General features: G+C 39.4%; 1 protein-coding gene across 1 annotated transcript; it reads right to left on the bottom strand.

Annotated features, from left to right (window-relative positions):
• Window positions 1-442: 442 nt before the first annotated feature.
• hdac11 (histone deacetylase 11) lies at window positions 443-23,520 on the bottom strand. Its single transcript, XM_072452024.1, has 11 exons — window positions 23,345-23,520; window positions 22,900-22,962; window positions 22,665-22,813; window positions 21,362-21,462; window positions 20,285-20,401; window positions 14,226-14,268; window positions 11,725-11,801; window positions 9,884-9,946; window positions 6,264-6,360; window positions 2,849-3,027; window positions 443-2,040 (listed from the first exon to the last, which is right to left on the bottom strand). Exons 2-11 carry the CDS (start codon window positions 22,932-22,934, stop codon window positions 1,807-1,809), a joined length of 1,095 nt encoding a protein of 364 aa, XP_072308125.1. The 5' UTR covers window positions 22,935-22,962; window positions 23,345-23,520; the 3' UTR covers window positions 443-1,806.
• Between the last annotated feature and the right edge of the window lie 965 nt (window positions 23,521-24,485).

Raw genomic sequence — 24,485 nt, 5'->3', positions numbered from 1 at the left:
TATGTAATTGTGAGCCTGCAGCGTGGATAAAGTATTTTGCTAAGAGCCAATTATCACTGCAACAGATGCAGAATGAACAGACGTTTTACTGTGAGGAAACCAAGGCAGCTTCTATTTGATCTTTTCTTCTCAGAATTCTTCAGCTTCATTTATACAAATTTTAGAATTTGTAGCACAAAGCAAGTTTTGATTGACAGGTCTACACTTTGTATAGGTTTGAATTCCCCTTAATGATGTTCATTTAATTACCATAAAGATAAGAAAATATGGGTCAGTGATGAACGGCTTGAGGGTTGACTGGATCCTGGTTCTCAAGTACAGGTGGTTCATATTTACCCTTTTCATGGCACCCCCTGCTGGTGAGGGTACATTACTACAATGCCAGGCAGTCAAACATTGCAAGGGAAAAAGAGACTTTTTTATGACCCGCTAATGTACCAAATCCAGTTACACAATAGTACTGTGTTCTATTCATTATTAAACATATGCTTATTAAAAGCAACATGGTGTGGATCAGCTCTAGTAATAAATGGTCAAACTTGTTGATAGAAACAAACTGCAGTTAAGGGTTCATTTGTGCAATTTGGCTAAAATAACCATTTTATTTATACAGGACCTTTGATAATTTGTTGGATTACGTACGGTTTTATTAACATAAGACACTCCACTACACACTTCCATCAATAGACACTTGTAATAAGGGTAACTAGAATATCAGCAGGACACCCACAACACACTAACACCACCGAGAAGCTTGATCTGGAAATCAAACCTAGGTTCTCCTTTGGTGTGAGTGCTAAACACAGTGCTACCATAGTATAAAAATGAACTAGTTTCCTTGTCACCACTAGTCAAGTAACTGTCGACTGTGTTATGTGAGTGGAAGGCTGTGATGTAGTAGATGCTGCATTAAATCAATATAATCGATGTTTCCCGTAACCATGGCTCCATGTGCAAACGCCATTAGAGTGTGCAGTGAGTGCACTAAACTCCTAATCCATACATAACACACACATGAGACCGCATTGATCTGAGCCAACAAGATGACACCACAAGATTTTAATGCTCTCTTTACATGTCAGTGTTTTAGAAGGGCTCTATGTAAACATGAATACATTATAAAAAGGATAAGCTAGTTTAGCTGTAAAATAAATACATGTAATAAAATATTTTAAAGTTGTGATAAAGTGCCAATCATGAATAACAATTCTGTTAAACATTTTGATCATTCTCATGTACCAGTAAAAAGACTTTTATTCATCTCAAATGTTTGATCATATGGCATAAGTAGGTTTAAGTATAAGTTCATTTCCTGAGATAAAACAACACCCATTTCACCTGAAAAAGGGTTCTGGTATATTAGGAGCTCTATCCAGTAAAGTGCCAATAATTAGTGCCTTAATTCCTTTATATCTCTCACAAGGAAAATAGTTTTCTTTTCAGATCAGACACAAAGAAGGCGTGACAGCAAAGTACACCAAAAAGTAATGGGTCATACTACCACCTCAGAGTATCCATACTCGCCAATCCCAGATGCTATATTTTGGTATTCTCCTCAGTGTTTACAGTGTCTGAAAGTGTTACGCGTATACTACATACAGTCTTAAATCATTACTGTCGTTCTTTTAATATTGCTAAAATATGTTGATTTCTGTAACGAGAACACATTTGAGAAGCTACCTCATGATTACCAAATAAAGAAGAATTCAAACTGTGAAAACTGTTAGTGAATGAAGCTCACTGATCTGTTAATCTTACCATTAAAATGACATTGTCGATAGAAATCAATTTGAGTAAAGTCTCTAGTTAAATAGCTGTGAGTGCAGAGGCAGAGGACCCAGGACATGACAACATGCTCGTCACCAGAGAGGATGAACCTTCCCTCTCTGGACCAATCAGACCCTGGCCATGCAGGTTAAGGATGGAGTCTGCGATGATGCGCGCAGTTTTCTTTTGGTAGCCTCCAGAGGTAACCATGAGGATGGGAATGCCCCGCTTCCTCGCAGCTCTGAACACCAACTCATCTCTCTTCACAATCCCCTGGATGAAGATAAAAATAAAGTCTTTAATATTGAGGAGGTGCTGGGAGTGCTCACTATTTATATTGCCCTGGTGTTAGCGGTGCTCTAAATGAATTTAGATAATAAATGTTCATACATTCCTTAGACAACTATTCTCATCCATTATGATTGATGCAGTTCTTGTGATTTGGGCTAAAACACATCATTTATTAACATTAATAATTAACATATATCTCTGCTTAATAAATAAGTAAGTTCTTATAATCCACCTCTAATTATTTCCATAATTTTGAAAAGCACTGGCAGCACAATAAGTATTAAACGTACAGTACAGACTGACCTACTGACCTGATGAAAATGTGTTAGTTGCAATAGATAAATGGTGCAATAATACTGTCGAATAGGGGTGTGCCAAAATATTGAAATATCTATATCTCGTGACACTAAATTTGGTGATACAGTATCGATATCGTGGGCTGCTATCAATATATCGCCATGAATCCTTTTTGGTGTACTTTCCCAAATTATTTTGTCGCTTGTTTAAGAAAGGAAACATTTGAAATTTTAACTGTTTTGATTAAAATGGGTGTATTTCATTTTGAGTTTGTGCAGGTCGAGGTTTAACAAAATGTATTAGGTTCTATAAAAAAAATGCATATCATGAGCAATATATTGATTATCACATGTATCACAAAATCGTGATATTATCTTATCGTGAACTTTGTATCGTGTATCGGATCGAATTGTGAGGGACCTTGTGATTCTGCCCTACTGTCAAATGAATCAATAATAACAAATATTATAATAATGATGTTGCAAAACCGCACATGTGGGGAAATGGAGAGTCCCCCCAGAGGGTCTCCGTCCAGGATGTCTGTGCCAGCGTTGTAGACAATGATGTCGGGCTGGACTTCATTCAGAGCTCCTTCACAGTGAAGCTCCACTTTCTGAAGGTACTCTGAATCCTCCGTGCCCCAGTCCAACTCCACTCTTCTCTTTATGGCTCCTGTCATACACCCACATAAAACACATGTTTTTTTATTTATAGAATTTTGTTATTAAAGAAGTAGGCATTTAATACTACTCAGCCATACCCAATAGTAACCCAAAGAACACAAATAATATTGTTGCTTGTCCACCAGACCCAGCATTCTCTGGCTCAGCGGATTGGGGAGCCCTATACGCTTGGACCGGGTGTGCTTTTACGGAAACAAAAGGTACAGTCACACCTTTGTGTTCGCGACACATCAAAACTAGCTAAACTACAGCTAATACTGGCACATTTACAGAAATATTGATTAATGTGCACTGTCCCAGTTCAAATAAACTGAAAATAAATGAATAAACATCAGCTGCTTCCGAGCTGATTGACAGACTGGATCCCATCAGCCCAGAATTTCTGAAGTTTATACTTGGTGACTAACCGGGGCTTATAGATCACTGACTTTGCCTTCTGTCGGCGCATCTCATCCCAGCAGCATCTTCTTAATGCCTGTGTAGGCTTCTTTTAGACATATGGAGAGGGAGGAGAGAACTGTCAAAGTCTGGACAGAGGACAGTGTATCCACGCTTCAGGCATCATCGCAGTGCACCGACTGGGAATACTTCAATACTGGTGATAATATGGACAAACTGACAGACACAATCTCTTCCTATATAATATGTTGTGAAGAGTTCTGGAGAGCTTTTCTTTTTAAAACAAGACATTTTGACTCATCCAAGAGTTATTCTCAATCTGCGGATCTAGTCTGAGAATTTATCAAAAACCAAAGAGATTATTGTTAACTTTAGAAAGAAAAGCATTCAAACCAAAAATTGAGGAAATGTAGAAATTGTGGACAAATAATTGTGTCCTACTAATACTTGGGCAGTGTTTGATTCAGAACGGAGGTTTGACAAAAACACAGATTCAGTTCAAAGAATCCACTTGCTGTGTAAATTGAACTCTTTTACTGAGTCAAAGCCAATATTAAGTGCTTTTTTTTATTATTTTATTGAGGGCTGTAATTTGACCCTGAACTTTGCGTTAACAGGAGCCTGGGCCAGGGGACGGTTCCAGGTTGGGATTCTGCTCCCTTCAAGATGGTAACGCTGGCGTAAAGAGGCTGGACTTTGCGTGGGATGGTGCCAGTCCATATATGGTGATGGCGTTTGTGAACTGTGGCGTTCAAAAGCATCACCTGTGTGTGTGATGTTTGCAGTCATGGCCTCTTATCCAGGCAATGAAAGAAGTGAGCAGTTCACAGCGGAGGAGACGCTTGTGAAACAGCCAAAAAGAACATTAATATATCACTGTTCAGAGGATTTTCAATTTCAAAATAAAAAAAACATTTTAACCATTTTTTTAATGTGTTCCCAGAAAATAGATATCAAGATGTCAATTTAATGCACAGGTTTTGGACATTATTCTATACTGTATAATTTGTGCTTTTTATGCCCATGAATGTAGTTTTAATATTATTATCTCATTCACAAGGAGATAGTAACAGGACTCCAGGAAATGTGTGTTATGTTATGTTTTTCTGTACACTAGTGTTGAAGTGTAATAGTTACGATTCTGGCCAAATAAAGGCTTATCTTGTTCTCAGAAAGCACCACACCACACCCTAAATTTACTTCACTCCACCTCATTTTGGTCACACCTTGTTTAGAGTTCCACACCCTGCACTCTCAGCAGTTGCACCGACACAAGAAGGAAATGAGCTGCTCAACGCCCAAGTTAACGCCAAGATTGGTGGCAAATTACTACCCAGAGTCTCTTTTCCTTTTTGATTATCTGTTGGTTTTATGGCTTGTCAGTCAAAGATAAAAAATTGCCTGAACAACATTGTAGTCTTGTAGAAGACCAGTTCAAAGATTAACGGTGAGTAGATGCCCACCTTTAATTCTTTATGGCAGGTTCTCCAGAATCATTGGCAGATCACATTCTTTAAGAGAGGTTTCTCCATGATGCTTCCTTTATTCCTTCTGCCATCCGGATGTTAAATGCAGAAATGTTGTTGTTTTGTCTAATCCCTTTTCCTTGAATGTTATGCAATACTATTGCACTTTATGCCTTTTGCACTTATGCTAAATGCTGACCAGCTTCTGTTGCTTACATTGTTTTTCTTTGACTTTATATAGGTTATTGTTGCTGTTGCTGCTTTCACATCCATCGCTTGTACTTGGTGAACTTGGTGAGCAAGAAATTAACCTTTCATTTCCAAAAACCTAATTATAATTAAGTGTTCTGCAATTGCACATTCTGCCAATAATTATATTGAAATATAGAAAGAATGTCATTTTGCAATAACTATTATAAATGATAACAGTTAAAAGAGAGACCTTTTTGTTTCAAGTACAAGCACCAGTAAATCCAAAGAAAATGACAACGTTTGTGAAGTGAGTGTTTCAGAAGGAAAACAAATTAAGCAAATGGAAAAAAGGTTAACGTTATATTTAACTTAGCAGAACATGCAGCTGGTTTTATGGTTATAAGACTACTCAATTAAGAAATAGCTGCACAGACAGATGTGGGACAGGAAGACTTATGGACAGGATAGGGCATTTGGTCCACAGCTTGTAAATGTGCATCTTGTCGAATAGTCGTCAAATCTATTGACACTTCAATTTGTGTAAAAGCTGGTTTTAAACTTCCATGAGCCTCAGCGGGGCAGATTCCTGCAGGATGCAAACACAGTGGTTGTACTGAGAGCCAAATAAAAGCTGTTTGAATGACATTCGGAGGACAGACCCTGATGCCCATGTAGAACTTTATATTTAATTATTATTATGCAAAATCCACTTTTAAGACCTTTAAATAAGCGCTGGTGTGTATTTGCTATTATTGATACGGTTATTAAAATCCATTGCACAGCACAAATTGAAAAGCATCTTTTGTTTTTCTTAAAAAAAAGGAACATTTCTCAATGTATAGGGGAATTTTACAGATACCGTTGTATGATAATATCCCCCAATAACGCCAACACCGACATCAAAAACAATATTTCGACCATAATGATTATCCCTCACCATGAGTTTAATGTTGCGGTTTGCTAGTGCTATGGTGAAATACCACCATTAAGAGGCAGAGCCAGCAGCAGAGAATCAGTTGGACCGGTTTGTAGTCTTATTATTAGTATAGTTATTTTAGATCAATATTGTGATTTATAATGAACAAAATGTAAATTAAGGATCTACATGCGAGATAGATTATCCCAAACACTACAAAATCTCAGACAAAAGGTGATTTTGTTGACTTACTTTTGGCATATCCATCTCGTGGATAGATATGGCTGTTGTACATGTCCATAATGAACACGCGTTGATCATCCAGGAAGTCCCTTTCATGTCCATTTCCCTAAAAGGTAAAACATTCAAGTTGAATCAGTACAAATTATAAGTTTGAGAGGTATACAGTTGGTTAGTAATCAGATGTAATGTCAGCCTGTGGCAAATCTAAATATTGGTCACTGGTTCTCATTTCCTCAACACTTATTTCTAAGTGTTAACAAAGGATAAACATAAAATCTTCAGATGAAATACATTCTGCACCAATAACCCTCTAAGGAAGTGGACATAGCCCTAAGAAGGCGGTGTGGTCCTAAATCAGTTGGTTCACTCCTGGAGCTACAGCGCAGGACAGTATTAGTCTTATCCTCTGCTGCACATTGGCACCATGTTTCACTGCCATTTGTTACTGTCGGCCCAAAGCAGTCACTGTTGCTTTTCACTAAAACAAATGTCCTCCCTTTGCAAGTTTGGTCTTCATTAAATATTACACTGTAAATCAGCATTAAACAATGCATCGTCTATATGACAGGATGGTCTAAAGACAAATAGCAAAGCATGTAAAAGCAGAAATGAAACAGCACTGATAATCATCAGATAGAAACCGCTTAAGTTAATGTACCTACACACACTATGGTGTGTCTTGTATGTCAATATTTTTTTGTCTAGATAATAGAAATATGACACAAACAGATGGAGATCCTTTTTAACTGATACCTAACTGAAATTGGTATTTAAAAATATTATGTTATAAAAAAATCAACTACTAAACTAATTTGATGACCATTAGGATGGGCCAATATTTTTGATAAAGATTTTGTTGTTGCAGATACCAATATTTAGATATAAATAATTTAAAAATAATAACATGATTTTATCTGGTATATAAAATAATTTACATTAATTTAAATTTTAGGTTTATTGCTCTTCCATCTCAATTTTTCCTCATGATCTGTTCAAAAAGACAAATCTGATGCACTAGGACAAACTGCGAAAGGCATGTGAGCGCACAGACTGGATCATCTCCCCATTTTTCAATATTGGCCAATACCAAGTGTGAAGGAATGTTTTTTTAAAGGCCGTGACTGCAGAGCTGCGGCATGGTCAGATAGCCCAGCAGTTTCCGGAACCGCGGCACTGCCATATAGCCTCATGGCTAACCCTAACCCTAGCTTTAACCCTAACCCTAACCCTGACCCTAACCCTAACCTTAACCTTAACCTTAGCCCTAACCTTAACCTTAGCCCTAACCTTAACCCGGCGCGGTCTAAAACGGCTCGGTCAAATAGCGCAGCAGTTTTAGGAGCCGCGGCACAAAATAACATGGCAGTTTCGGCCGCGCGCCGCGGCTTTGTAGACACTCCCTTTTTTAAAACCTAAAAAGAAGTTTGACAAACTCAATAAATTTCTTGTCCACCTGAAATGATGTGACAAAATCAGCCACATTCTCCCTTGTATGGAGGTAAGTGCTCATTGGGTGTCAGGTTTCAGAACTGTGATTAGAATTTTACTGCAAACCCCTATCTTATCTTAATAGTTGAGCCGGCTAATGATGTGCTGAGAGGGGCATTTAAGGCCCAGCGCTCAGGTTCTCATGCTGATTTGCCTTTTTAAACAGCTTCATGAATTATTTACTCAGCATCTGTATCAATCGCCTGCTTTTGTCAATAGGTTGAGGTGCATCATTACCAACATGAAAAAGCTGTAATGCCTGCCTGCAGAGCCTTGAGACTGTATCAATGTTAACACAGTCTTCGGGTTAATTGGTCCAGGAGAAATCATTATGTTGGATATACATAAAGACAAAAGTGTGAGAAAGCAGTTTGAGAAAGTGGTGAGTCATTAGTCTTCACAGCAGATGTGAGCTCAGTCCATTCTGTGACCTGATTACACAAGTTCATGTTAGCGCCCGGTAGGATTGTGTTAAAAAAATCGATACAGCGATAATTATATAATCACGGACTCAGTATAGTAGAGTAGTAGTAGTAGAGTCACAGTATCGATATTTTTTTTTTTTATTATGATTTTTTTTTGTGGCCCGTAGGCTTTAAACGAGGTGGAATAGTACTTTTAATATGCTGTTTGTGCTGCTCCTCTCGGCCGAGGTGAGAAGGAGCTGTGGACCTGATCAGAAGCTGATCTGTGCAGAAGATGCTGCTGCAGCATGTTCAGACCAGACCAAACAAACATGCAATACTTTGCTAGAATGTGTTCAGAATTATATTTCTATTTGGATCAGTTGGTTGGATGTATGAAGTTATTAGAGCAGAATGGATTTATAAATAAGTGCTTTGTGGATAAACATGAAATTTCATACATTTTCTTATCCAGAGTAAAATAATTAGACCCTATTGACAAAAATGTATCGGAATACGCATTGTAATGAGGGAATTGTATGGGAATATATACGTATCAAGATACGTATCATATCGTGACCCCTGTATCGGGATACGTATCGTATCGCGAGAGTCTTAGCAATACCCAGCCCTAGCGCCCGGCTAGTTCCGGTTGCCATAAAAGTGCAGCCCTTCACTTCTCGTTCCATTCATTTTCTGTGGGAATGAGCTGACTCTTGCTCAAATAAATCAAAATTCAAAAGAGCTCACGGTGGAGAGCGAGTTACAGATGGATAATCGCTGACAGCATGTTAAGTCTTTTACATAAGATGTACATAGTTTATAAGTATGAATTTTTGTCTCAAAGCTAAAGGCTAACATACATTACCTCGAATACAAAACAGACAAACTTGATGAATGTACATAGAATGCAAAGCCCAGTGTTTTTGTAAACCGATTATTTCCGTTTGTGGTGTTATTTTAACATGTTTTATTACATTTATTGTTTGTTAGCATGAACTTAAGAGACAAAACAGCATAATAAACATATAGACCCGAGGTGAAGTATTTACAGGGTACGTAAAGGCTGCCTATGATTATACATCTGTAACACACGTTCCGCTTTGTGTTAATTAAATATATTGATTTATTTTAGCAAGACTGGGCTAAATCAAGTAAGGAAGTGGAGCTCCACAATTTTAAGGAAACCGGAACTAGCCGGTTGGTTCAGTGAAAAATATCCTTTTGCAAATTTAAATGACTTGCAGTGCATCCGGAAAGTATTCACATATTCACTTTTGCCACATTTTGTTATGTAACAGCCTCACTCCAAAATTGGTTATAATCCTTATTTGTAAATGTATTTGTAATGATGAAAATGTGAAAGAAGGTTGTTTGAATCCTTTGCAGATGTATTAAAAAAATAAAAAGCTTCTGTCAGACAGCTTTGGCAGGGGTTGGTGGGTCTTTTCATCTTGGTAATTAGTCAATACGGCACCATCCAAACGAAGCAAGAATGTGAACAAAGCTGTGATTGGTCCATTAGAGCATTGTGCTGGTTCAGAACCTTTCCTTGGTGTGTGTTAGACCAATATGTTCCAGAGCGGAAAGGCACTCTGCTGTGAGATGTTTCAGATACTTTCCACTGAATATGACAGTAAAGGCCAATTTAGGCCACAGGGAGCCACATTGATCGGTGGTGTGGTAAAGGGGCTTATCTTTTCATCATTGTCACTCTAAGCAATAGTATCGGCTCACCTGATGAGCATCCAGATCGATGATGGTAGCTCTGGAGATGCCTTCAACCCTCTCAAACAGAAACTATGGGATAAAAGAGAATATGTCTTTGTCACAATCACTATTCATATTCTGACAAACATTTTTTTAACAAGATGAATGTGGAGGGACTACGGTTGAAAATTGTTTAGAAAGGCAAGAAATGCCCTCAAAAATGGTACAAAAGCCAATTAAACCATTTCATGTGTGATATTTCAAATGCATAACTAAATACCTGACTGATCACCCTTCATTAGGTTTACAAGAATAGGTTTTCCAAAAGCATCTGTATTTCAAAATACTAAACATGTCAACCATCTGCACTACATGTACGTAAAACACAGCAAATGTCAGGGTGATGTCCACAGCAGCTCCGTCTTCTTGTTTCCCGGCAACCAGTGAGCCAAGGAGCAGTTAACCCACCAGCATACAGACACCTGATGAGGCACATTCACCAAGATCACATCAGGCTGAGGACGCTCTGTGCTGTTACCCACAACAACTTTGTTTACACAAGATGCACTTTATGAATAATGCCGTGGTGCAATGCTGGACACATATGCAGAAGGATAAAAGCAGGAGTAAGAGCCCAGAGGAGGATGATAGTGCTATGATGTTAGATGTTATTTATAGGAGGGGCAAACAAATTCTGAGTTTTGGCCTAAACATAAACAGCCAATACAGTTTGGAGAATGTACTGATTCCATGTTGTATTGTGAAACACATACCGGTACTATCTACGTAACTATTGTCACACAGCTTCAAATTGTGTGTAATATTAAACAACATTTAATAATCTGGCCCAATTAAACTGAATAGCCTTTGCCATCACAGAACACAACATAACTTTCCTAGGCAAAAGTCTCAAGAGGTTTCAAATACTCAAGATTGGATGTGTCGAATCAAATTAAATAGGCTTAACTTGTCTCAGTGTAGGGGAGGATTGTAGGCTGAACTGTCTGAAAATCTGTCAGTGTAGTATATAAGACAATATAATAAAACATATTGTCATGTAACTTTTATATTGCATGTAGTCCCATTTCAGACAGGCCATGTTAAAATCATGCTTAGTGTTTAGCTTAGAGTTTAGGTGTTTTTCCCCTCAACTGCAGACAGTTTTCTTATGCCATTCATTACCTCGTACCTTACCATTGACCTGGGAAGGGATTCTGTACTCATAAAGAACTTCACAAGTCTCTCCATGGCCTAAGTACATCTCGGACATGTTAGTGCCATATGAACCATCTCGGACTCTGAGGACCTCAGGGACCGGCCTCCTGCTGGTGCCCAGAGTCAGGACTAAACATAAGGAATCTGAAGATGTGAGACAGGCTTCTACTCTGACAATGTTCAAATCTAAGCAAAAACAGTTTTGTTTAACTGGGCATATTTTTTGGGCACTCCTCTCTCTTATGTCTTAAACTGTTTTGTGATTTCTGTCATGTCTTCGTGATTTTAATGCATTTTTTCCCTATTGTGTGAAGCACTTTGAATTGCCTTGTGTAGGAATTGTGTTCTACAAATAAACTAACCCTTCACACCTTTTTACATACACACTCGGCTGATTTGCATATCAATGCACACGAAGCTGGCACTAAACTTTGCAGAGGTGCTGTGGTGTTTGCTCAGGTCGTCACACTTGTGCTGAAGACAGAGCAGTCAGAGGTGTCTGCTCTGCGCTGCTCACTGCTGTGTAAAGACCCACAGAGAGAATGAATGAGCTCAAGCGTGAATGTTCGGGGTTAGGGTGGATTAGACATAAAAAAGTACACATCTTAACCCTTTTGCTGTCCATGACACTTTCTAGAGAGCATTATTCTTACTTTGATGGCCAGAGTGATGTCAGCGTATGCACAGAAGCCCCCTCCTCTATCTCCAGAGCAGTGGTGGAAACCCCCTCCTATGAAAAAACATAATAACCTTTATTTGTCCCACAATGGGGAAATTCCTGTGTTGCAACATAGATTATTAGACAGATAAGGAACAGAAGTATAATAAAAAAACAGAGAACTTTTTTAAAAGCAAAACACACACAACAGATCAGTCAATGACATCTCACAACACTGCCATACTTTCCCATTCCATTGTGCTGTACATACAAACATTTTATTTATATCATAAGCTTATTAATTATGGATAAGAATATACTGTAGGTGATTCTTTAAATGTCCATAAACTGGAGAAGTGGAGGAAGTCCACTCTAGTCATTCCCAAAGTCAGGAAAATCATTCACACCGTCTTTACAGTGCAATGCTCCTCGACAATAGAACAGCCTGCCACAAGACCTCAGGGCTGCAGAGAACTTTTATGTTTTCAAGAGCAAGCTAGAGACTCAAATCTTAGTTTTTGATTAATACTTTGTATTTTGGTGTCTCTACCATCTTTTCACATGAAGATTAAATTATTTGTCCATTCTTCTTTGCAAAACAGCTCAAGCTCAGTCAGATTTGATGGAGAGCGGTTATGAACAGCAGAGTCCTTTGAGAGTCTTTGATTGGGCCATTCATACCGTATGTTTTGTTTTAAACCATTCCATAATTTTCCATTTTAGGTCTGGCTTTACGTTTAGGATCGCTGTCCTGCTGAAGGCGAACCTCTGCCCCAGTCTCAAGTCTTATTGATGCCAACAGTTTAAAAAAAAAATATTGTCCTGTGTTTGGCTCCATTCATCTACTATCCATCAACTCTGAGCAGCTTTCCTGTCCCTGCTGAAGACAAGCAGGCCCACAGCATGGTGCTGCACCACCATGTTTGATCATGGGGATAATGTGTTCAGAGTCATGTGTTGTGTTAGTTTTCGGCATATAGCATTTTGCTTTTAGGCCAAAAAGTAATTTATCTGTTTGATCAGACCAGAGCACCTTCTATGTTTGCTGTGTCCCCCTTAACTTAATTTAGTTGTCCTGTTGACGGATTCCTCAGACGGATTCCGGAGTTACCAGGGGCTTCTTGGCTGCTCGCTCTCTGATCAGTGCTCTCCTTCTTCAGCCTGTACGTTTGGGTAGATGGCCATGTCTTGGTAGGTTTGTAGTTGTGCTCTTTCTATTTATGGAAGATGAATTGAACAGTGCTCCATGAGATGTTCAAAGCTTGGGAAATATTTGTAAACCTAACCCTGCTTTAAGCTCTTCCACAACTTTATCTCTGACCTCTCTGGTGTGTTCCTTGGACTTCACAATGCGTTTTGAGCTCGATACTCTTAATAAACTTACGTGGCCTTGACAGAACAGCATACTGAGATTAGATCACACACAGGACTATTTAATCATTAAAGGTGCCATAACGTGCTTTTTTCACATTTCGTAGTCTATCCTAAGTGTATAATTGATAATAATAAGGGTTGTGCAACACCCTTAACATAATAGTTAAGAAATATCACCCAGACCTTGGACCCCCTCACCAACCCGGAAATGCAATATATATGCAATATATTGGTTTGATATTCGCCCCCACCCTTGCGAAGAGAGATCTGGCTCCCCCGCCCAACCCGTGACGTAATCTCAGAGCGCGTGTGTGCCCCGCCCACCCGTGATGTAGCCCCACAGCTGTCTGCTCCGCGCTGCGCCGCTCCTGCCGCGCGACTGAGTGAGAAACGATAGAACTTCAGATCAACACTACTTTGAGCCTAAATAAATCTGGTGTTTATTCTACAGCGTGCGCAGAACAGATATATCAATAGATATATATATATATATATATATATATATATATATATATATATATATATATATATATATATATATATATATATATATATATATATACATATATAAAAGTCTTATGTTCATCGCGCTCTTATTTCCTGGTTTTTCGGTATCGGATAGAACTTCTCTCCGTTTATTTTCCAGGTTGCTGATCACTGGTTGTGATAATAGTAAAGAGTGCGATATCATTAATGAAGTTTTGGGCCTCTTTGAGCCGTGTTTCCTCGTAAATCGAAGCAGAAAAACTCCGGGGCTTGAATGAGGAGACGAGCCTGCAGCTGCGCGGAGCCGGGGGGAAGGGGGCGGGAGGCGACAGGCGGGTGGAGAGGGGGGGCGAGCGATCGACAGCGACAGCGATCCTAAACACGCTCATGTTCACAATTTTAATGTGTGTGAGGTTGCGTGTATACATAGGGTGTTGAGGGTTGGCGTGGCGACGGTGGGCACAGGGTGTTTACAGTCTTTGTGCTATAAAAGCACTTTATAAATATGATAATGAGTAACCTCTACACAATGGGTCATATGGACAAACGTATTACTGAACTAAACTAAAAAATATTGCATTACTATAAATTATACTTGCAAATGTGCTTCAAGGTTTTCAAAGTGTCTAAACATACCCACGTTTATGGCCCAACCTCGTTCAACTGCCAGTTTCCCAGCCTGCAAGACAACAATCAAAACTTAAAAAAAACAAATATATTCTGCAAATATAAAACAACGTGACTTGAGGCAGTATATTCCTTTCACTGTACACCCACCTAGGCTTAGGAATAATACAAATAATTCACACATCCTGCCAGTGGGACGTTTTTAATTTTAGTCAGTCATTTTACGGAAAATAACTCCAGAATGATAAGGAGTTTAAAGATAGGGACATGTTTTAATGTTTGTGGTATCCTTTAGGAGTGAGACCTTTAGCTATTATGACCCCTGCACTATAGTTATTGCTATTGAAGCTTATTGCATTTACTTGACTAAAATAAGTTTCTGTTTTTATTAAAAATAATGTAAAAATATTTTTTATTAAAAACAATTTCATTTATGTATGCGAACTTTTTTCTGTTTTGTCATACTATTTTATGAGTAAAATAAATTCAGTTTTTATGAGAAAAGTTCAAAATGATGATTCTAATTTTTCCCATAGCCTAAAATAACAATAATAATGAGAGTTTAAATTGGCTAAATTACATTTATTCTTAGTGTCAATCACAGACTGTGTCTGTCTTTGGTTTGTGCATGCTGAAGAAATGGCACAACACACACCTGTCTGCAATGGGACAGCGCAGAATTGGTGCTTCACTGCGGTTAATGAGCGCTTCATGTTACTTATATTACCTAATATTACCTTTTACCAGGGCGGGTCCACAACGTCACACACAGACTGCTTTCTGCGCGGAGCTGCACTTATGTTTTACATTTAACACGAAAAGTGCATGGGTTCAAAGTGAAAAGGAAACTAATGCACACATATTCTTCAAATGAGCGGTCAAAAGCGGCGTAAGTTTAAAACTGAGACCCGAAAAGTGGAGGGAGGAGACAAGCCCGAAGGAAACCAGGACAGAAGCGCGCGGGACCGAGGAGGGAAAGAGCACATATTGCGCAAAAGGCCAAAGCCGTGACTCGTTCTAAACCAGACGTGTGTGAGGGGCACAGAGCAGACTGACCCACTCCTGCACTGCTTTCTTGTATTTAGAGATTAACCCTGTGTTGGCACAAGCCGTTTTATCTTTTGCTCAAAACACATCTGCCTCACGTAATGTGCGCACATTTCTCCAAACGTCTAGCACTCCCCTTGACGCGACTCTGCAACCCCCAAAACGGCGTCCCCTACACTTTGAGAAGCTCTGCCTGAGTGGCTCTATACAACTAATTCAACAACTTATTTATCCAGTTCTGAATCATGATACGTGCACCGTACATTTTTGTAGAATAGGTTCATTAGTCTAATCCTGCTGTGCATGTCCTTGCATATAAATTCCCTTTTTTACAGGTCCCCCTTATCTCCTCTAGCCACTAGAGGTTTATCTAACACACTTGCCTTTTGTTTTCTTTCAGATTGATGAGCACACGCAATCAGAGACCATTAGCTGCACCTCATTGTGAGCTACATTCAAGGTTGGAAGACAATCCCTGAAAAGTGACAGCTGCTCCTTCCAGTATGCTCTCTCAGAGTGATGTTGTGTAACCCCGATGGAGTAAACATGGAGTACTGGCTGTAAATATCAATATGCCTCCCTGACAAATGAGTACTACAATGGCATTAGCATACGTATGCACGCAATATCATTCAAGACTTAAACAGACTTTTTTGGCTGCTAGACTTGTTCTGAGTATTTCTGTCGTCAAATCACGATCAATACAACTGCATGTCAGATCTCACCTATGTAATTCCCTCTGCAGCCAGTTGAAGCCAAAAGCAGATTCTTTATTAGGCCCGAGCCCCAGCAGGGCGGAGGGCCTATTGCTCCCGTTGCAACTGTCTGACCAAACATGCGAGCGCAGCCCGCATGTTTGGTACCCCGTCGCCCCTGGCAAATACAGTGAACTAGCCCATGCCGAAGGCATGGATCATGCATACTTACTCCTGCTATGACAGAAATAGTCAACAATGAGTGAATGGGCTACGCCCATTCACTCATTGTGGCTCATTGCGGCTATATTTCTTCTTCTTCTTCTTCTTCTTCTTCTTCTTCTTCTTCTTCTTCTTCTTCTTCTTCTTCTTCTTCTTCTTCTTCTTCTTCTTCTTCTTCTTCTTCTTCTTCTTCTTCTTCTTCTTCTTCTTCTTCTTCTTCTTCTTCTTCTTCTTCTTCTTCTTCTTCTTCTTCTTCTTCTTCTTCTTCTTCTTCTTCTTCTCCTCGGGACCAACCCCCCTATTTTTCACCCAGTGAACATTGACGAAAAGTCACAAAAATTTGCACACCTCTAAAAATCGTGCCTCTCTACATTCTGGCTATTTCCCTTTTCTAAAATAAACAAAATTGGCGCGTCAGCGCCCCCAAATGTACCAAAAATGCATTGAGAGATGGGAAATGACCCAAAAAAAATCTGATCGTAGAATCATGAAATTTGGCGCAGAGGTAGATGGTGACAAGAGAAGTAAAAAATATTATTACGGCAACGCCGTCCGCCCAACCAAATGTCGGCCATATTGCTTCAAAAATGGCTAAACATGACTTCGGAGTTTTTCCAAACGTCGTACTTTTACGAACTCCTCCCAGGGCGTTGGCCCTAAAAAGCTGAAATTTGGTGAAAATGCTACTGAGGAGTGGGACATCAAAAGTTATCCAAATTACATTGATACCTGTCACGGTCTCTGTGCGGCAAAGCCGCAAACTGTAGCAAGAATATCAGAAATCTCCCAAATTTAACATTTCTGCCGTTTGCGCAGATAAAGTCCGAATTGCGTCAAATTAGAATCAGTTGTTAAACTCTTTGCCCTAAACCTACTTGAAGTGAAATAAATTAATTTGGAGCCACAGCGCCCCCTACAGATTTTATATGGAGGTTAAATATTTAGTTTTGCGAAATTATATGAAATTTGACACACAACTCAATTTTGGCATCCCCATCAGAAAAGTCAATGAGACCCATGTCATAATTGTTATGGCTTTGCCGTAACGATGACCGAAACCTTCCATGTTATTCCAATGGGGAAATCGCCAGAACATGTTTACACTTTAGACTTTCACAAACTCCTCTTAGGGCGTTAGACATATTAACCTGAAAATTGGTGAGACTCATCTTCAGGGGTCGACCATCAAAAGTTATCCACATTTTTATTCAAAGAGTCACGGTGTCTGTGCGGCAAAGCCGCACATTTTGCCAAGAATTCAAAATAAAATAGCTTTTTGATGGTAAAACAAAGGGGAGAAGATGTGACAGCGTCACAGATTCAGCAGTAGGCGTAATAAAAGGACAATTGGGGCGCGTCAGCGCCCCCTCCTCTTGCGGCGTGGCGGCGGCGTAGCGAGGGCCGATCATTGCCGCTTGCGGCTATATTTATTTTTATTTTTATTGTTCTTCTTCAGCGCTTTGAGCTCTAATTTGACCCCCTGAACATGCTCAAAAACTCACCAAACTTTGCCCAAAATTCAGAATCGGCGAAAAATTAGATTTTTTCTGGGCCATTTTTTTTTTCGTCAAAAAATTGCGCGACAGCGCCACCGACAAAAGTCAAAATACATTGCGCCTATGGGAGACGCCCCGGGGTCAACTTTGCCGTAGAGCTATGAAATTCGGGACACGCATTCCTCTCTTGAGAACTTTTTCTTTTTTTTTTATTGTGGCCACGCCCCCAGACTTACCCTATGCCCATCTTCCTTTGAAAATGAAAACAAGCTGAGTTAGCCATTTTGTTCACGTCAAACTTTGACGAACTCCTCCTAGGGAGTTTTGCCCACTGACTTCAAAATCGGCGTACGTCCTCTGGACAAGTGGGGCATCTAAAGATATCCAAATTATTTGGGATACCTTTCATGGTCTGTGTGCGGCGCAGCCGCAAAGTTGGACAACTTATTTTGAGATATTGCAAATCTAAAAATTGCTCCCATTTGATCAAAACCAGTCCGATTAGGACCAAATTTGAATCAGTTGTTAAACTTTCTAGTTTGGACCAGTTTAGGATGACAAAATTGAAATGGGCGCGATAGCGCCCCCTACAGAGTGACCTTCAAATTAACATTGAAGGTCAAAAATTAGTTTTACCAAAATTGTCTAAACTTTACCCAAAATTCTATTTTGCCGTCCCGATCACAAAAGCAAATCACAAAAATGCCTAAATTTTTACGGCGTAGTCGTAGCGATGACATAAACCTCCCATGTTATCCCTATGGGAAAACCGCAAAATCTCTCAAATTACCACATCTTTATGTTTTACACTTTAACGAACTCCTCCTAGTGCGTTTGCCCACCAACCTCAAAATCGGTGTACGTCCTCTAGACAAGTGGTGCATCTAAAGTTATCCAAATTTTAAGGATAACTTTTACGGTCTCGATGGAGGCGCAAACGTTTCCCAGAATTCTGACTATTTGGCCTTCAGAGTGGCCTATAAACAATAGAGTTTTTCCAAATGACATGACATTTTGCACAAAATTCTAATTTGCCATCCTGATCATAAAACTATGAGAGCCAAAGTCATATTTTGTACAGCGTAACCGTAGCGATGACAGAAACATCCCATGTTATCCTTATGGGAAAATCGCGAAATCACTCAAATCACCACATTTTTACTCTTCACACTTTAACGAACTCCTCCTAGGGCTTTTGTCCGATCAAACTCATATTTGGGGAAAATAATCTACACAAACGGGGCATCAAAACTTATCCATCTTTTGATTCTAAGTGGTACGGTCTCTGTGCCGTGGAGCTGCAAATATACTGTCACAAATGGGAAAAACGCCAAATCCTTGAAATGTTCACATTTACGCTTCACACTTTAACAAACTCCTCCGTGGGCAATAGCTCCATCAAGCTTTACTTTGGGAAATATCATCTACACAAGCGGGGCATCAAAAGTTATCCATATTTATATTCTAAGTGCTACGGTCTCTGTGCGGCGGAGCAGCAAATTTGACTGACACTTGTGTTCATTTGCACTGGATTGGCCATGTCCAATGTGTCGCCGTCTGTCAAGTTCTTTTTTTATTCAACACACAATAAGGGCGCCACCTTTATCAAGTCGAAAGCGCAGAGTCGGAAGGCCGGCGGCCCGCGAGGGCCGTTGGATGCCGCTTGCGGCTTTAATTTTGTTTTGTATTTATATTGCGCTTTTCCACCATCGAGGCACTCAAAGCCAATAGACCCAAGACGACTAGCGGATTACTCTGCTAATGGGATCCATTTAAATGAAGAAATAAACTCACAGCGCTTTACTCGGCAAGTGTCTTGCTTAAGGACACAACAGCATTTTCGGAGTTGAACATGAGACATGTCCTGTCCATAAATAAAAACTAAGAAAAACGTGCATGTGTCATCTATCTGCAGTTTAAATCATTGGCAACCTATGTTCAGTTGTGATTGTAGTTCATTTTAGTAATAACAATGATAAAGATGATGCATTCGATGTCCATCTGCGCCATTGGCCATTCTGGCCACAACCCATCATTCATACATTCAGGGCCTTTCTTAACAGGCATTAAGCAGGTATGCTTAAAAGTTTAAAACAGTAAGAGCAGATCATGTCCAAATAAAAAAATGTCACTTTTGGATGATTCAACCACTTGGTTTGTACTGTCTAGAAGAAAATCTAAAGGTTAACCAAACATGTATAAGTTATTATTATTAAATGTCATGCTGAATATGGGCTTTGCAAAATATGGCTTTTGTCATAGCAGTTTTTCACAGCAGATAAAATAAACAAAGCAGGAAAAACACATTTTGTGGACCTTAATGTTTAACTTAAGACACACAAGACTAGCACTATGCATTATTCAAGCTTTTTGGCATTTCATATTTTGCTGCTCAAAATAATGCATGGAAAACAAGTATTTTATACCCAATTTCAGTTACCTGGCTAGACAAGAATACAACAACAGCAAGTGCTGGCTTTACAGTTGAAACACAAGTAAGTGAAGCTGTTGCCATCCCTGTTTTACCAACCAACTCAACCCTTGCTCCACCACCTGATTCATTCTTATCCAGATCTATAAGCTACATTTATATTTTTATAACTCTTACCATTATGGTCCCTCCTGTCTGTGTCCGCAGAGGCTTTAACACTTTGCGCTGCACCAGGAAATTAGGTAGGAATACAAGAGGTGGGATTTCCGTGATTGTTGCCACCACAAAGGACCACTGAAGAAAACAGAATAACACACATATTATGTTAGCGCGCTTATTGGAGCGGCCCCAGTGCACACTTTTTGGTCAGTCCTGGTCACATGCGGCTGACCGCCCAACTTATTTCCATGACAACTATACGCAGTGTTTTTTCTTTCCTGTCACTGGCCAGTAGCATATCGTCACTTGAGGACGATATGCTACTGGCCAGAGAAAAAGCTTTCTGAACAGGACGCAGAGGCAAGAGTGTCTCACTGATAAATACTTGATTCAATTTGCCTCATCAGAGGGAGGATGTAAATACAAATATATGTGATTCAAGGGCTTTTTTGATCCAATTACTAGCACTTTTGCTCTTGACGCATGGTGTTTTTGGCCCAATTTTCTCCACATTCACTTTAATATTCTACAGTACTATTCAGCTCGTCTCTCCGCAGATCAGACCAACAACTTGGCCTGGTGGCGTCACCTGCTGTATAAAATGCCATTCTGTGAAACATTATAGGACTAATAAATAACACCTCCTCAAGAGAAAAAGAAGTGGACCCTGCAGCCCCAAAAATTATAAGTTATAAAAGACAAACGTAACAAAGATCTTCTTTTTATATTCCATAGGGGTTTATATTAAATAATATATATATATTAAATAATATATATATATATATATATATATATATATATATATATATATATATATATATATATATATGTATGGAGGCTATAATCTGCACAAAATTGCAATGACAAAATCATTAACAAAATCACTCTAATCAGCAACAAAATGACAGAGAGGAGCTGTTTATCAAGACTATTCAGTTGGTTAATGGGTTTAACACCATATTTCCATGCTGCCCGACCAGAAAAAAGAAACCTTAACAAAATAGGAAGACACCCCTATTGGATCATTTCTACAGATTGACTAAGCAGTGTAGGTTTACAGTGTGTACTATGAAAAGTATTTGGTTTCAGGTTTACCTTCAGTTTGTTGAGGTAGCGTTTAGTGTGGGCCACCAGTAGGTCCTCCTCACTGGCTTCACGGGCTTCCACAATGTCCCCATCATTGATGAACTGCTCCTCTAAAAACAGAGAAATGAAAGTCAAGTATTGTGCTATGTTACAAAAAACTCAGTAATATATTCAGAAAGTAGGTAAAAGTGCAATACAGAAGTTAAATAGCATTCATCAGACAAAAAATAAAGGCCAGTAGAAGTAGAGTGTCGGATGGAGAGCTAATTAAAAGCAGAATACCTGTGGGACTTACTCCTGATTCTTTGTATTATTGTTTTTTTTTCTAATCTGATTTGATTTGCAGAAATTTCCATCTCCTTCAGTTATAACGAGCATAAAAATAGATTGGCCAATGTTTACCTCCGTCAGCATGACCTTATTTATTTATTTATACTGTAAGCTTCAAATAGCTTTCAGAAATCACTAAGCTGTGTTTAGCATTTTTATCCAGAAAGGCGTGAGTCTAGCTTGACCGTGGCCCCATGTGAAGTGGTGCCAGGCTGTGCTCTTCTCAAACCAACAATGAACTCCTCTCTATTCAAGGGACACTGGACACTGTCCTCAGGATCGAGGAGAAATCATCCATTTCATTTACAAAAGTAAAGAAAGAGATTAATGTTAAGATGCAATAGTTCTTCATTCGTAATCACATATAATGCTAAACAGTACAAAAATGGTTAGTGTTTTTATACAGTACAACCCTTAAAAGCTTTACCGCAAATTTGTGACTCTCATTTATTATAAAATCAAGGGATAATTACTCTTTTATATGGTCAAGACCAGTGGTTCCTAAACTGGGGCTGAGGACCCCCGGTGGGTCATGAAGCATAGACTTGCGTTACTTACGGGACGATTTAATTATGTCATTTTGAAATTATGACACTGTATTACATTAGTGAAATTGGGTCAAATAACACAATAAACCCAAATTTGGCTCCCCAGAGATTCAAATTAGATTGTGTGCATTTTAATGCAGGGATGGCATGTTTTTTTTTTATAATCAATACCTTTCTGTTATATCAGAAAGTTATATCTTTGGAGTAGCATCAACATATACACGTGTAAAATAATGGGCACTGGGTGAAAAGGGTTAGGAACCACTGGTCTAGACTATAAACGTAGTCTATACACACATGTGTTAACTATCACTTGCACAGTAACTGAACTCTTACATTGTATCTGGAAGTTAATTATATAACGATTCATCAATATTTATAAGGTGGAACATGATTATTTACATCCCAAACTGTTATGTCGTACTGTTATTTACCTTTTAAGTAGTGAATGACTTTACCCCATTTTCCTGCATCAAAAGGATGCAGCTTTTCCAAACCCATAAAGGTGATGTTGTAGTTGGAGTGATACACAATGGGCAGACTTGCTTTTGGAATAGATCCATACAAATCAGTGATGTGGGGGCTACAAGCAAAAAGACAGAGGGTTCCATGTAAAACAACACGCATTATACTTAACTTCAGACTTGTGCGACATTTGGTCTGGCTTACCTTCCTTCTCCTTCATTATCTTTCTTGCCAGACATGTTTTTCAGGCATTTCTACTTATGGCATCTGTAACACAAACAATAAATATGGAGGAATACTTTTACTTATCAACTGTTTTGTACCAACATATACCGTATTTTTTCTCTCTACACACTAAAGAGTAGCTTATCATTATTCAAGAAAAAAAAGCCTCATTGCAGACTTTATGTAAATCAAATAAACCATGTCTGTGCACATGCGCAGTCACGACCTGTTCAAAACGAAACCCAAACAGCGGCGTATGTTGACAACAGTAGCGCAGTCTACCAACAGCGAGTTTTTCGGCTAATCGAAACATAGAATGATGGCTTTACTGCACAGAACGCACTTAAGTTACATGATTTCGCAAACTACTCGGGTGTTTACACTTTGATAGTGCGGATAGCAGAAAACGACGCATCTCACTCACCTGCTCCGGCTGTAATATCGTACGTCAGAGAGCTGGCACTGGAGCTTACTGCAGACAATTTGCAAACATCCCTTCTAAAAGAGATGTCACCTATCGCCGACACCAACGCTAGATATTCTGTTAACACGGTGTCTAATGCTCTAGCTTTCGTCCTTTAGCAGCAGCGCGCAGCTTCTCTGCTTTGGCTTTAGCGCTACGTAAAATGCGTAAGTCAGCGCGTGCGTACCCTGTGACGTGCGCTCTTGGACGCACGCGCGTAGATGGCTACAAATCTATTCCTCTACCAAGGCATTGAGACAAACAGCAGTTCATAAAACAAAATGCAAACACTTTCCTTGTTGAACGTGCCGCTGCAGACTTTTCTACAGGGCCATTTTAGTCTGTCCAGTTGATGCTCAGTGTGACGCCTTGTCAGAACCCTGGGGCCGGTGTGAATTGTCTCCAGCATTGTGGCCCTCACAGCAGAGCTGGACCCACCACATGGAACTTACTGGGCTGTCACACTGTCTGCCACATCTGACAGCGGCTCACATGGCAACACAAGCACTCAGGGAGCCGCTGGTTCAGTTTAAACAGACAGGGCCAGTAGGGCTGGACTTTGAGGGCCAGTTGGGAGATGCTTTTATAGGCAAGAGAAACTGTGTTAACAAGGACTGTTGCAATAAGATAAGAGAGGATTTGTCCCACAATGGAAAAATTCCTGTACATTGTATTTCAGTGGGCTACAATACACTGATTGAATGAGAGGACGGAACAGATTTTCTGGTAGGTCTACGTGCACGTGGGCTTCATGTTTTAATCAGTGTTCCAAACAGTGTTATTTATGGAAGAATTTCAGAATATTTGTTATCTTATCCCTTCAGAACAAGACAGTCATGGCATACAGCTTACTTGTCAAATCACCATTTGGGTGGTCAAAATAATCTTGATTATAGCATTATGCAAGCATGCCAGACTGACATATGCTAGAGTTAAAGAATGCAAATAATATACCCTATCTCTGTTTAACCCTGAGCCAAATCTAGTAATGTTTCCAAGAAGAACCAGCTTAACACGGCTAATGGAATTTAACATGAACAATTAGACACAGAAAACAACACATAAATGACATCATGGACAAAGGCAGAAGCAGCACATATAT

This window comes from Eucyclogobius newberryi, unplaced genomic scaffold (assembly GCF_026437365.1).
Source record: "Eucyclogobius newberryi isolate DKJ021-1_F unplaced genomic scaffold, fEucNew1.0.hap1 SCAF_19, whole genome shotgun sequence".
NCBI lineage: Eukaryota > Metazoa > Chordata > Actinopteri > Gobiiformes > Gobiidae > Eucyclogobius > Eucyclogobius newberryi.
Note: the sequence above shows the minus strand (reverse complement) of the source record. Positions and strands in the feature narration are given on the sequence as shown.